This window comes from Eublepharis macularius, chromosome 18 (assembly GCF_028583425.1).
Source record: "Eublepharis macularius isolate TG4126 chromosome 18, MPM_Emac_v1.0, whole genome shotgun sequence".
In the NCBI taxonomy this organism is placed as follows: domain Eukaryota; kingdom Metazoa; phylum Chordata; class Lepidosauria; order Squamata; family Eublepharidae; genus Eublepharis; species Eublepharis macularius.
The window spans coordinates 25,842,444-25,857,662 of record NC_072807.1 but is presented as its reverse complement, the minus strand read 5'-3'; the positions used below and the strand labels follow the sequence as shown (position 1 = coordinate 25,857,662).

At 41.7% G+C, this 15,219-nt stretch overlaps 1 protein-coding gene across 1 annotated transcript in view; it reads left to right on the top strand.

The window, feature by feature from the left end:
* EFL1 (elongation factor like GTPase 1) overlaps positions 1-15,219 on the top strand; it is a 55,090-nt gene that overhangs the window by 9,337 nt on the left and 30,534 nt on the right. The window contains exons 9-15 of the mRNA XM_055002997.1: positions 159-235; positions 840-976; positions 1,596-1,718; positions 2,093-2,192; positions 7,274-7,425; positions 9,217-9,395; positions 9,734-9,869. Coding sequence (XP_054858972.1) covers positions 159-235; positions 840-976; positions 1,596-1,718; positions 2,093-2,192; positions 7,274-7,425; positions 9,217-9,395; positions 9,734-9,869 — 904 coding nt within the window. The remainder of the gene's footprint in view (positions 1-158; positions 236-839; positions 977-1,595; positions 1,719-2,092; positions 2,193-7,273; positions 7,426-9,216; positions 9,396-9,733; positions 9,870-15,219) is intronic.

Genomic DNA, 15,219 nt, shown 5'->3' with positions numbered 1-15,219 from the left:
TTCTGCCTCTGCATGTGAAAGGTCCGTTTCGCTTTCATGGCGTAATATCCAGTCCATCAGTCTATCCTCTATATATTTGTCCAGCCTCCTTTAAAACCTGTCTGAGCCGGTGGGTCGTTTTCAGATCCAACCTATAATAACATGTTGCTTTCTTCTAGTCAAAAGGAAAGAAGCCTTTGTTTGTGCAGCTGGTACTGGACAACATATGGAGCCTCTACGAAGCTGTTATGAAAAGGTCAGCGAAATATGTTCCTAAATCGCTTTCTTTTATTTTGGTCCCTTATTTATTTATTTATTTATTTATTTATTTATTTATTTATTTATTTATTTATTTATTTATTTATTTAATATTCTGCCTTTGTTCCCAGTGGGAACCCAGAGCTACTTACATCATTCTCCTCTCCTCCATTTTACCCTTACTGTGATCATGTGAGGTTAGGCTAGTTGGTCCAAAGTTACCAGCCGGCTTCCATGGCAGATTGGGGTTTTGAACCTGGGTCTCCTAGATCTTAGTCCTACCCACTACAGCACTTCTTTTATAAACATCCCTTGCTAGGGCCTCATTTATGCCAAATATACTTGTGGGGGATCAACTCCATAAGCGGGGTCTTCCCATATAAAGGTACTGGGGTGTGTGTGACCCACAGCTCAAGGTCATTTTGGGCTGGATCAGGAAGGCTAGCTATATGTTTCCCATTTAATAACAGCATAGCTGGTTGATCTCAGTTGACCAGTGAATTCGAGGATCCCTGCCTCCTTATTTTTGTACTATAATAGGTAGTTGTTGCAGCTCGTTAATTGCAGCTTCTCTCTCTCTCTCTTTCTGCAATTGTATTTAGAGATAAGGAAAAAATTGATAAAATAGTCTCCTCTCTGGGAGTGAAAATCGGCACTCGTGAATCACGCCACACGGACCCAAAAGTTCAGCTTAATGCTATTTGTAGTCAGTGGCTGCCAGTATCCCAGGCTGTTCTCTGTATCCTTGAGGGACTCTTTGGAGCCTGGCAAATGATGTGAAAGAATTGAAGTTGGGAGTGGCGGGAGTATCAGAGTTTTATCAGGGCCAACAGCCTCCTCCTTGTTTGGGTTATTCCAGCACCAAATGTGGGGGAAGCTGGAAACACAGATTGTGGAGCCCATCACTGCTAGATTATTATTTTAGATTACTAGTTATTCCTAATCCCCTCCTCCTTTTGCCGCCTTCTGAGTTTCAGGATCTCTCTGCTAGTGCCCTTGATTGTCTTTCATGTCTAAACTTTTTAGTGTGAAGTCCTAGTTTTATGGGAAACCTTTTTGTCTTGTTGCACATATTATTGGATACTTGCCTGTGCTGCTGCACTGTAGTGGTTAAGTGGTTGGGCTGTGAATCAACAGTCTACTAGTTTGAATCCCACTACTGCCATGAGTTCAGCCCTAGCTGTATTGTAGGGATAATAATAACACTGACTGTTCACTGCTCTGAGTGGGCATTAATCTGTCGAGCGCTATATAAACACACTGTTATTATTTACAGTTTTTAAGAGTGGCTGCAGCTGAAACTGTTAATGAACAGGGCCAGATAACATTTGTTTGTATCCTTAACATTGCAAATTTAGCAATGGTGTGTAGTAAACTTCCTAGTCCTCTTGATATCAGTGCGGAGAGAGTGGAGAAGTTGATGTCTGTTGGGGCAAAAGCATTCGATTCTCTACCACAAGAAACTCAGGATCTGAAAGATGGTGAGTAAAAATTGGTGAAGCAATTGGAAGTGTGTATTTTAAGAAAAGGTTCTGCGTAGCTGGAAGTCCCATTCAAGTTGGAGTTCCTTCCAGAATTGCTGGCGGGAAGAGGGGAGACGCACTTAATATCATAAACTGTAGCAGAATGTAATTACTGCATGTGCAAAAATTGAGATTTTTCATAAATTTGGTTTTGAAATTCTGTCAGCATTCAATCTTGGGTATCTCAGAACCATGCGTATGAAAAACCTTGCACAATTTGTGCGCTTGGATCCACTTAGTAGCTTGTCTTTTGACAAATGCATAGAAAATCAGAGGTTTTGTGACTGGGCTTTGGAAAGACTCAATAACTCTCTCATTTTATGTTTGCTTAGCGTTTATGAAATGCAGCAGTGAAGAAACTGCCCCAGTCATTGTCTTTGTTTCCAAAATGTTTGCAGTTGATGCTAAGACATTGCCACAGAACAAACCAAGGTGAGAAAATGATGCCATCTAATCTCCCTCCACTCTGGTGGTATTAGATACTTAAGTCATAATAATCTAGTCTAAGATTCCTTTTTGGTTTGTGGCTGAGAAAAAAGTCAGCTATTTCTTGCAAGAGCAACTTGGTAAATTGTGGAGGCAGGCCCCTATTTTATACTAGGTCTTCAAAAGTTTCGGTTGAATCCCTCTTAGATTTTTGTACGCATGGGTATATGTAATCTTTACCGATCACTCCCTCCCACAGCGGCCAAAATGCCTTCCTGAAATGCTGCTCTAAGAGGCAGAGAATCTCCAGGAATATCTTAGGTGGGAATTGAAGATCTCCCATGGGAGTCAGGGGGATTGGTGAAAATCATTCCTCCTTTGTGCCCATGGAAATCCAAGCCATTATGTCTTTTGGCTTTTCTAAGAGCAAAATTTATGGATATCAGAAATAGGGCATCAAAGCTTGTTAAATGTAAGGTGAGAGAGTGATGCACACCTTAATTTATACGCAACTGGTCCTGATCTGGGTGCTTCTCTAAGCTTTTGGCAGAAATGCTTCCCGCCCCCCCCCCCGCCCCCAAAGGTGATACCAACACTGCTTTAAAGTGTGGTGTAGGAACTGTATAGACTCTGTCCTCTCGTCCTCCCTCCTCACACCCATTGAGTCCAGGAGCAGCAGGCCCTAAGTTCACATGCTAAAAGGCAAATACTGCATTCAAAAGGGTGTATCTCCCTGTGTAGTTATTACTTTCCCCCTTGCAGTGAGGGGTGCTGGGAGGGGTTAGGGAGGAGTTGACGCAAGAACACTTCTCATTCTTTATAAGCATAGAAGTGAAGAGGAAAGCCTGGAATCTGAACAGAGTCCCCAGTAACTCATGTTAATTGTGGCAGGTAGAGTTTCTGCACTCTAAGGATGGTTTCGTTGGGTAGCTGTGTTGATCTGCAGTGGAAGAGTCCAGTAGCACCTTAAAGGCCGACAGGATTTCCGGAGTTATAAGCTTTCAAGAGTTATCATCTGTCTCTCCGAAGCTTACACCTCAGAAATCTTGTTGGTCTTGAAGGTACTACTGGACTTGAGTCTTGCGGATTCAGTTTAGGGCATCTTCATGGGTTCCTATGATCCGCAGCCAACATCTGCCTTTCTGATGTCTGTTTTGCCTTCTGCTTTCATGGTGATCTTAAATGCCAAGTTTTAGATTGTTGTAACAGTCGTTCTGTGAGTTAACATGCTGGTTTAATATTTTGGGCCCTGAGGATGATTGAACTGTATGGAAGGGGTGCTGTGGGGTGTATTAAGAGCTCCAAAAGGCCTGGGGCATGTGTTTGTTCCATTGGAAAGTGTTGTTTCTGGTTTGAAGATGCACTGTGTGAACAGAGCACTAGGTGGTGCCGCTCATCTGTTTGTAAGTAGATGGCAATGTGTTTTTATAGCTATGGAATTCTGACTTCTTGCAAACCAGCTTTGGGGGCGGTCCTTGTGAGCTAAGGATAGAATTGTTTTGGATCAGGTGCTTCTACTTGATGGCATAATCAGAAGTAGTGGGAAGAGGTGAGTGGCACAAGAAGGCTGGTTAGGAATAAGCCCTGGGAATGGCTTTTGATACAGATCTTTCCTGCAGCATAGTACTTGAGGATCAGTTGCTTTAACTTTTGCACTTCTTCTGTTTGTTTGTTTTTTTAACATAAAGCTGGGAGGCAGCTTGGTGTAGTGGTTAGAGTGTTGGACTTCACTTATACCCTGCCTTTCTCTCTAGCAGGGATCCAGAGTTGCTTACATTGTTTTCCTCCCCTCTGCTTCATCCTCACAACAGTTTTGTGAGATAGGCTAGGTTGAGTGTGTGCGCTTCAACAACCAGGTGGACAAGTTTCTCATAATATACACATGTGTATTTTGTTTACAAAGCATAGAAAATGCAAATAGCTTGTTCCTTTTTATGGCTAAATCTTCCCATCATAGCCCCATTCTTCCTCTTCCTGTGAAATCTTGGCCCCAAACAAAAGCATTGTACATATCCATCCTTTAATACCCCTTCCCCTGGTGCAGTCTTGCCTCATTGTAGAAAATTAAAGTTCCTTGCAGCAGAGACATATATTTTCCTTACATTACTTTGTGAAGCAAAATATGTCTTAATGACTCTCTAGAAATAATAATTTTTAAAAACACGCATAAGAGATTCTTGTTTCCAGCTTTGATTTTCCTGTTCAGGAATCTAGCAATTCCTACATGCTCTCTTAAGTTTCAACTTCATTCTTTGCAGATGGAGGAAAATTATTCATTTGGAAGGCGCATTGAGGTCCCTGGTAAAATACGTTTAGTGTTTGTAAACAGTGGCATACTTTTGCTTACCAGATTGCGGTGTTCTTTTACTTAATCTCATTTTTGTTGTGGCTGCGTCATCAATGAAGATGGCTCTACATTAGTATTTTTGAATGAGTTCCTTACGTCCAATCCTTTTACAGTTGCATCTCCCAGCCACCTGGGCAATGGATGTTGTTGAGGTCTCTGTAGACCCCTAGATTTGAATCAGTCTGTGTGCCCTCGGATGTTATAGCCTAATGTGAGTTATAACTTAACTAGATTAAAGTTGTTGGAATTGAAAGTCAAACGATGAGTCTCTTGAAAGAAACAGGTTTTTTGTTGGAGGATGGGAAAGAAGTGGTGATGTTGTCTGTACCCAGGAATTCAAGCAGAGAAGACAAAGGGAGGTGTAAGTACTCATGAAGGATAAAACTAGAAACTGCAGAGATGAGGACCCAAAGAAGAAGAAAAACCCAAGATACTGGAATATATGGCAACATGCAGGCTTTCTGGAAAAATTAGAACTGGAACTTTTTCTGGAAAATTCTCATGTCCTAATTAGAGCTCAATTGATTTACAGCGTTTATTTTTACTTGCATTTAGTGAACACATTTTAAAAGTGTCCACTTTATGTCCCACAAATCAAGCGTTGTTTAAATGTTGCATGTAGGATAAATGTTGCATGTAGCATGAATACATGCACTTGTCTGTCTATCCACGGGTACAGGTATTTCTTATGAGAATGTATACAAGTAAAAGTTGTATTGGACCTTGAGGCATGTTGTACAGGTAGCATGTGTTGAGCTTTTTCAGATAATTGGAGCAGCTCATGGTCTGGTTAATGGATGCCAAGCAACAGTTGTGTTGCTGTATCACATTTACAGTTTTGGCCTTCCAGCACAACTTGCAGTAATAAAATTCACAACTTGCAAAACCCTCCCTTTCTAGGAAACTTGGGCATGGGCGGGGCGGGGGGTGGAATCTGTAATTTTAAGTGATGTATTAGCACTTCAGGAAGGCTTTTAAAAATTCCTGTACTTCTCCCACCCTGTACTTTGTGTTCATTTGAGGAGTCCTTGCTATGTATGTTACTTCCATCTGAGATGCGGAGAATGGCTCAGGCCTTCGTGATAGCCCCTCCACCCCACACACAAATGGGAGGCATTTCTTGTCCAAAGAGGATCTCCAGGCCAGTTTAGTTCTGAATTTATCAGGAAGAGAATTGAGACTGTTTTCAAAGGCCTTTGCTTTGGCCAGAAGGAATCAATGAGCTATTTACAGGTTGCTATAAGTGAGTTTCCTGTTCTCTTATAACTTAGAAATAAATAACTGGTTTTATTGTGATTGGAAGCATTGCTCTGATAAGAGTATCCTTATGGTGAGCTCTTTGAGGATTTTCACCTGGTAAACTGACCAGTTCCAGAAATGAGTCAACAGAATGATGCAAAAGGTTTTTTTTTCTTCATTTACACAAAAGCTTCCTCAAGACTTTGCCATGGGAAGTGTCACTTTCCCTTTCAATCCTGCATGAGATGGATCCTGCTTTCTTTTGTTTCCCACTAGTAGTTCATTCACACGCCATAAATCCAAAGGCCTGGCGTGCGTTTCATCTACTAACGCACTTGCTTTTACCATTCTGCTATTCCCTAAAGAATGCGTTTTTAAGTGTGCAAGCAATGCTATTAGCCTCCATGTCAAGTAACAGCATCACAAACGCATTTTATCAAAGGCGAGTGTTTTGGGGTGGGTGGGGGTAAGGAATGATCTCCATGCTATTTCTGAATAAACATCAACAGACGTCTGCTTTGTACACTGTGGCACGGCTGCCATCCCTTGACTGTGCGTCATCCTGTATTAATGGTTTGAGTTGAACCTGGTCAGTGTCATCTGCTGGGAACAGGCCAGGCCAACATTCAGTTGCAGGCCCTATCAGAATTGCAGGCCCAAGTTTTGTGGATAGCACCTCCTTATGAAATCAGAGAATTAGAACATGGTCTGTGAAGAGGAACAGAATCATTTTATTGTGGCTGCTTTGAAGTGCACTCTTCGCTTATGGAGGGGAGGATCTACATATGGATCCAACTAAAACACATGGAACAGATTTTAAACTGGCGAGAGTTTTGGGTTGTCCTCTAACTAATTAGATAACTGCAAAATTACTGAACATTGTATATATTGTATTTTAGTAGCACATGTATGTTTTCCCCCCTATCATGCTAGTTAAAATAGAAGCCTGCTATAAGTTTCTTGTATTTGTAATTCGGAATTCTTATAAATCATTGCAAAGCAAGTAAAAAATAGTGTCTGCTACTGTATGGTGAAGCGAGCTCATTATTGACTCATTTTTTTAGTGCTCGATTTTTATCATGCCGTATTTGTTCCTTGCCAATAGCTGGCCAGACTGTTTGGCTTGCAAAAATAAAAGTTTTGGTGTTACTTTCTTGGAACATTTCTGGCCAATGTAAAGGTTAGTTAACAAATACAGCCTTGCTGTGCCATTGTATCTAGGAAACTCTTATGGATATGTGGCCATGCTTAGGATACCTTGCCCAAGGCACACATTGTATTTAGTGACATGCTGATCGTGCAGTCACTGATGCAGCGGTTTTATTGAACCGCTCCTCGTGTCAGCAGAAGAGTTCCTTGATGGCATTAATTAAGGCTGCCAAACACTTGCCAGATTATTTCAGCCGCTGCTTTTGCAAACTCGCCCCCCCCCCTCCCAATATGCCATCAAATTGCCAGAATAGTTTTTCCCCAAATTAACTTAATTTTGAATGGTACGTAGGCCTCTGTCGCAAGAAGTAATTGCCCAAAGACGTGAGCTTGTAAGGCAGCGGCATGCTGAAAAATTGGCTGCTACTCAAGGACAAGAGTTGGTGCAGCAGGGTGCTGGAGAAAACCCACCGGACCAAACCATAAAGGCAGGAGGGACAAAAGGTATGTGAAGAAAATGGAAAATGGAATGTACTTGACTCCTGTTGAGCAGCAAAGAAGAAGGGCGATACCTGAACTTGAAGTTAACTTACTGATTTCTGGTTTTAATCGATGTCTGTTTTAATGGAATTTTCCCCACATTTCGGTAAATCTGTATTGTATATATAATTGTATTTTACATAATTTTTAACTTATCAATGGTTTTTTTGTAATTTTGTGACAGCCTACGGCTATACACAATAAACTGAACTTGAACTTGACTTCTCTTGAGTAAAAAATGATACAACTTGCAGTCATTGCTTAATCATTGGAACATATGAATTGGCTGTTGGACACTTTTCCGAGAAGCAATAAATTGAATTAAAGCTGGTAATAATTCCAGAAAATTGGTTTGTTTATTCAGATAAATCTACTCTTCCTTTCCCCTTGGCTTGATGCAGCTTATGATAATCATTAAAACATTACAAGTTAGAACCAAACTAACATAATGAAACCCAAGATACTTTTCATAGCCCACCAAAATCTCTAGTAGATAAGCAAGCTGTGAAGCTCCTTGTAAAGATCTTCCAAGGGGAAAGTCACCTCTACAGGGAGCCTGTTCCACAGAGTAAAAGCCACAGTTGAAAAGCTGCAGTGGCAGTAGTAAGACCCATTGGAACCAGTTCATCCCCATCCCCATCTCGAACTTTTTAGATGCTTCCTAAAGCAGGTTGTCTCCTAGCAGCTGCTGAAAGAAGGATTCCAGAGGCCATTGATTTTGATCTGCCATTGGAAGACCAAAATCAAGTTGGGGGGAAAAAAAGATGGCTAGGCTGTGGAACGGGAGTCGTGAATTGAGGCTCCGTTCAGCATGGGGGGCACAAAAAAAGTCTTAACTCCCAGCTACCATGTGACTCCACTACTATGCACAGTGTTTTGTTTTTGACATACTACCACACACTGTCTAAACATGTGTTGAGGTGCCGTGGCGGAAGCTAAGGCTTACACAGCAGTGAGCTGCTGTGAGAGAACATGGGCAGATTTTTTTCACCTCACACATCCACTCCTTTTTGTGTGTTAAGGAGTAGATCAGTCACTGGTTTTGGCTATGAATTTATGCTGTTGGGGTTGGCTTCTATGATCCTTCAGAGGAGGGCACTATTCCTCTTCTCCCCAGCTGTCCTTTCTGCCCCTGGGGAAGTTGATTTTTGGCGTTATGAGAGCCATGCGGATGAGAGGAAAGGGGGGGGGTCCTCCTACCCGGTAGATGGACAACGCTGGCACTTTCTTCCCCCACCCCTTGGTGCAGCCCACCAGCTGGGCTTGCCGTTTATCTTCCTGTGGCCCCCCAATCCTCCACTCTGAAGAAATGGAGGAGCTGGAGAAAAAATGGCCTCCGTAGTAATGCTATGAATTTCCCCGTGTCTCTGTGGGATCCAGTGCACTGTCTTGCTTTAACCTTACCAGTTTTTCATGAGACTGTTGGTTTCCCCAGTTTGTTTCCTTAGGTACCATATGATTCACTGCAGTTTATTTTGATTGTTATTTAACCCCTGTGATGGTTGACTGACTAGCTAGACTCTTGGAGATGCAATACATTAAATTGGCTTTTCTTCACCAGCATGGATGCAGGTGGTCCATAGGTTTGGCGTACTGTTATAATTCCCCTCTCACCATCTGACTTAATCTTCATTTTTGAAAATCTGGTTTGTGACATGAGTGTTAATAATGGGGTGGGTGTGGTGGTCACTGCTTTAGAATGCAAGATGAGGTCACATGGAAGTATTTAAATATGTTTTTCCCGTTCTTCCTTAGGGGATGATCAGCCACCTGCTAGTCAAATGGAGACCAAAGCTCTGGCAACTGTGAAGCAGGAAGCTGAAAACAAGGAGGCCTTTGTTGCTTTTGCAAGGGTCTTCAGTGGAGTTGCGAAGAAGGGGCAAAAACTCTTCGTTCTTGGGCCAAAGTATGACCCTGCTGAATCATTGCACAAGGTAAGATGCTCTGACAAAGCAGAGGCACATTCCAGTTGCGCAGTCTTTTGTAATTTAACCTTTTCCCCAAACGGCTTTTGCTGTTAGAACTTGGGGCCCAGTAAGGAATGAAGGAGAAATGCTGATCACTTTGGGAAACAGCTGGATATTTTACGTTCAATGTATCGTGCAGATTTGATGTTCCATTTATTTTTACTACTGATAATCTTGTAATCGGTTTTCCTGTGAAAAGTGAGCATGCTTGTTGTTCTCTGTAACGCTGAGCCAGGGTGTGAAGCATTTGTCCAGCAACAGCCCGTTACTTAGCAATCTCTTTCCCCCCTTCTCCTTGGCTCCAGCTTCCTTTAGGGTGTTCTGCTGCTGACGACCTGCTGCCAGTGCCTCATTTGGCTTGCTGTACTTTAGAGGGTCTTTACTTACTGATGGGAAGAGAACTGGAGCAGCTGGAGGAGGTGCCTTCGGGAAACGTGTTAGGTGAGAGTGCTTTATTGACTCAGTTCTAGGAGTGTATGGGAAATGACCCTGGGGTGGAAGGCGTTTTCAGTGCTGCAGGCTGTGTTGGCAATGTTGCTAGTTGGTTCCTACATTGTTTTGTCATATGAGGACTTGGAAGGGACCCCCAAGGACGGTCATATCTTATGAACATGCATAGCTGCCTTGAATCAAACTGTTGAACTGTCTAGCCAAGAACTGTTTTACTCTGACAGACAGCCGTTCTCCACGTTCAGAAAATCAAACCTGAGAACTTCTGTACACAAGCGGCTTTTGCTGCTGAAATGTAGGGGACTATCTTTGTCTTGGATGATCAACGCAGTGGGGGACCACAACCCAACAGTCGATCACCTGCATTTCAAGACAAAGTAGGCTTGATCAGATCCCTGAAGATCCATCCCTTTAACAGTTTAGTCCCTCTTTGCTATAGAGGATTCCTTCTGAACTTGCTTCTTTAATATTTTCAGACTTTGAGTAGCGCACCTTTTCTTGCTTCTTCTTGGGTGGGGAAACTATTCTTTTGTTCTTGACTTGCCTCAAAGTGCATACCACCTAAGACTCCCATTCTTAGTGTTCCCATCCAAACAAGTACACTGCTTGCTCTCCCATTGTGTCAGAAATGAAATTGACCAAGGCTTTTCAGGAGCCTGAATTCATAAAAGGTGACTTCTATAAGGCGTATGTTCATTTTGCCTCACATGTCATTCGTTCATCCAGAACTCGTGTTTGCATAAAATATGCATAGGAAAAAAAATCAGAGCCTGAAATAACCAGGGCTCCATCTATTCCATCATTCAGCACTAAGAAATTGATTCCCTAACTTCTTTGTGCATTAGATTTTTAGCATACGCACTGAAAAAAATTTACATTCAAGTGGGTAACAATTCATTTATTTTTCATATGCGGTGGTTTTCATGACAGATGTTGGTAGTAGATATCCCTAGGAATACATGTTGGTTTTCTAGAATGTGTGGGAAATTAAATTTACCTTCCAGATCTTTGTTTATCATGGAAAGTTAAAACCCACTCCAGATGTCTTTTAATTCACATGACTTTAAATGTTGCCTCAAAAGCCATGTGATACGCATTTTTTCATCAAGGTTGGATGTAGGGAAATCACAACTGTCACCCTGATTCTGCTTTACTGGTTTTGATTATCATTTTTTATCATTCTTTGTGTCCTGATTTTTTTATGTCTAGTAGTCATATTTCTTAAATGTTGACAGAGTTTAAAGTAGAATTTATTTCAAAGAGTTGATTTGCTTTCCATTTCTAATATAAGCATCTTATTCATAGGACTGTGGGTTGCATTTGTGAATGATCCAACAGAGCTAGCTAATGCTTTTATTCATGTTTGCCCTTCCCTAGTAATATGGAGAGGCAGCAACAGTGAAATCCTAAGCAGAGTTACTCCAGTCTCCTTAGAATTTCACTGCAAGTCTTTTCTCTATTTAAATCAGGTGTTGGATTTAGTTTTGTAAAACCTAATAGAATAACTTTCCTACTTGACTTTCCAATAAGATTTTTAAGTATTACATTTGCTCATAGTTGTCTTACCAGTCTAGTGCCTTTGGGGTCTAATCTAGTTCCAAAGGGATCTAGAATGTCCCATGGTGCTGTCTTAGATTACAGGGGTTCATTCTTCTGTTGGGTATGTTGTTCACTTGCTTGCTATCTCTTAATGGGAGAATTTTGTACACAGAGATCAGACCAGGACAAAAGTGTAGGAAAAACGAAACGGGGGTTCTGCAGTAGGAGGGGGGGAGTGGCAGACGTTGCCATCCTGCGTTCCACAAGCAGAAATGCCATTTTGTTAGCAGAATGCAGTGGTTGGATGCAAGCCTGTGCCTTCATGATATTGGGTGTGATGAATTAATGTGGTGAAAAGCTCTCTGAATGCCCCCAATAGCTACTTTGCATTGATCGACTCTCAAAATAAGCAGGGGTCTCTGTTCAGGATTGCTTTTTTATTCATACCCCCAGGAAGTTTTGCAGCTGATAGAGAAAAATATGAGAAAGGTATCAGGAATATCAGAGATTCCATAGGAATAAATATGGAGCTTCGTAGCAGACTCCTGGTACTAACTCTTATTGTAGCCCTGTACTGTAATCAGTTTATGTGGTGCTGTTTTGTTTGTGTGATTATTCCATTTTTTTTGGTTGTTGTACTTGTTTGTTTTCAATTGTTGATGTTTTTAAATTCTTTAGTGGCTAATATGCTAAAGGTATGCTATAAATATTTTAAATAATCCTAGTTTCAGGTAGGTAGCCGTTTTGGTCTGAAGTATAAAATGATTTGAGTCCAGTGGTACCCTAGAGACCAACGAGGTTTTTAAGATATAAGCTTTTGAGAGCTCCTTTCTTCAGATACAGGGAGGAGTGGAGATCCCTGAGTCTGGGATGTAAAAGTTCAGGGATCTCTACAGCTTCCTGTATCTGAAGAAGGGAGCTTGAGTCTCGAAAGATTATACTCTGAAAATCTTGTTGGTTTCTGAGGTCCTGTTTAAATAATTCTTTGCTCACATTGTTCAATCAGGCGCACCTCATTTTTTTTTTAAAAAAAGCTGTAACTTAATCGAGTCTTTTTGCTCCGACCTATTTGTTTGTTTAAAACAAGCTTATACTGCTTTTCAACCCAAAAGGGTCCCTCAGTGCGTTTTATCAAATCGTTGTTGCTAAATGTAACCAAATTACTTTGCTTTATTTACATTGTTTATAGTTGGTCTTTCTCATTGAGATTCAGGGTTGATTATCTAATTCGAAAACAATGCAATGGAGACCAGTGTAATAGACCGGTATAATGCATAACAGAAGTAGTGCAATAAAAGTAGATTGCAAAATTAGAAAACAGTGAACTAAAAACTGTTTAATATATCCAGTAGACAAAGTGGGAAAACTTAACTTTTTAAAGTCTGAAAATTACGATATTCATTTTGTAAAAATGCCCTCCTGAGCAATTCTTGTTACACATTTTGTGGAGAGCTAGAAGTGTGTGGGAGCTTTCCTGACCTTGTTGGGCAGGCCATTTGACCAGGTCAGAGCTCCTACAGAGAAAGCTCGGGTACTGGTGGCTGTTGACCTTACCAGTGTAAGAGCTGTAAATTAAAAAGTTTACTGGCACCAACTGATCAATGCAAAGTCGCTATTGGGGCCATTCAGAGAGCTGGCAGCCTGTGTGGTTAAATCCAGATTTCTTTTCAGGTTGTCCTCTGGATATGATTTTCATTGCGAGATGCGTGATAGAAAGCTTGGATAGCAAACTAACATACTTGATGCAGCCACTTCCTGTGAGCCCTCACTGTGGTCACTGAAGTCATCTCAAGATGCCTTTTGAATGGTGTCAGATAGTGAAGAAAGCTCCTTAATAAACTCCCATCTGCACTCTTCTTAAGTACAATTCAAACATCTGTTATATTTGTCTTTTTTAGTGGAACGCTTGAGGCTTGCCTGGTACCTATGGCAGTTGCTTTTAGGTGCCAGGCCAAAACATTTCTGTTTACCCAGGTTCCTAACTGGGGCTGAGCTTTTTTAATGATTTTTTTTATTTTGTAAAGCATCCTAAGCAGGTTCCCTGGAGAAGCAGCATAGAAATTTTCCAAATAAATAGATGTCACTAATGCGAAAAAATAATGTATTTGATCCAGGGAGTGATTACCTGAGGACTGAGTTTCTCATTCTGATGAGTGTTGAGGAAGCTTCAAGGAAGAAGTTGGTGAGGGGCAAAGAGATGTTAAGGAAGTGTTTGCACATGGTAGGGCAAGAATAATTCCTGGGGTTGGTTCACACATTCTTCAGCTACAGAAATAGCTGCCCGTTTGCTGCTGAAGTATTCGTGGATCTGGCCAGTTTGCTCACAGTCCCACGTTATAACCACAGATGGCTGCCAACACATTGCACGGAGCCAATTTTGAATGTGTGAATCAGTCCTGAGGCTCTCTAGTTGGATATTTTCAGCCGTATGTTGTTCAACATTTTTTTTTGTACTGGAAATTAAGCCACTGAACAAGGCAAATACCAGGCAATTGGCAGTTCTTGTTTTAGAGAGATGCCAGACATCTCTGCCCGGGGTGCATGTGTGGATCTAATAGAGTATTCTAAACTTAAACCATCTGTAAACAGTGAATTTTCAAGAGCAATCAAGACAGCCAGAGGAGTCATGGAGTTTTAAATGCTGATTTGGTATCAAGTTCTGAATAGAAACATTTTTAATTGTGTTGCAGTATCGCACAGATTCACCGTTGTGTTCACAGCTCAGAGAATCCAAAGCAATTTCAACTTCAATTCCTTTCTCATCAGGTCATACTGTAATTTTTCAGTGACATTTCTGTGCAGAAAGCCTTTGCTGCCCTTCTCTATCCAGGGAACATCCTCTTCTTCTTCTTTTTTTTTGCATAACACTTGCAGCTGGCAAAGAGGACTCTGTTGGTGGACAGCAGGCTTTACTTGCAGAGTTTGTTAGTGTTAATCCCCTTCATCTCCACTTAAGAGACCTAAGGCTACGGATGTTGGGAAAGACCTTTCTCGGCTTGTGACCCTTGAGAGCAGCTGCCAGTCAGAGCAGGCAGTCCTGATCTAGATGGGCCAAAGGCCTGACTTGCTATATGATTTCCCCGTCTATCTAGTGTCCCAACTGGCAGCATTCCGGGATCTGCTGCCATCCTTTTATGCTGCTTCCCTCTGCCAGGTGAGGTATTTGGTCCGTGCTTCTAGGTTGTACAAGCACTTCAAGTAGCTAATCCTGTTATCCTTGCATTAGCCCCCAATTGGGGGTAGGGTTTGCTTAAAATCCTTTAGAGAATTCACAGCAGAGGTGAGATTTGAATCAGGGGCTACAGCAGCTTATTGTGGGCAAAAACCCCTCACTTGCTCAGAAGTGTTTCATGCTGCCCCAAGTTTAGACTTGATGCACACTTGGCTGCTTGGCCACACGTATCCAGAGTAGACAGGGTTTCCTGCCCCCTCGATCAAAACGCTGAAACTTGAACGCTCTGTGAAGTTGACGGGTAGTGGATGTGGGACAAAAGATGTCATTCACCCACCGCAACTGACTCATGCAATTCATAACCACAAGATGTGGGTTTTTAAAAAGGGACTAGGCAAAAGCATGGAACATAAGTCTGTCGATAGCTGTAAATATGATCATTGAATCCTGTGTGTTCAGGTGTAACTGGTTACCTGTTGGAGAGGACTATTTCCTTCACAGTTTCTGCATGCAGGTTTACCAAAAGCAAGTACCTGGTCACTGAGAAGCAGCATGCAGGACTAGACAGGTTTTGGTTTTGGTCCCGCAGGGATGCTCTTAATTTACCTTGCCTGTCATGTGGCTTGCATA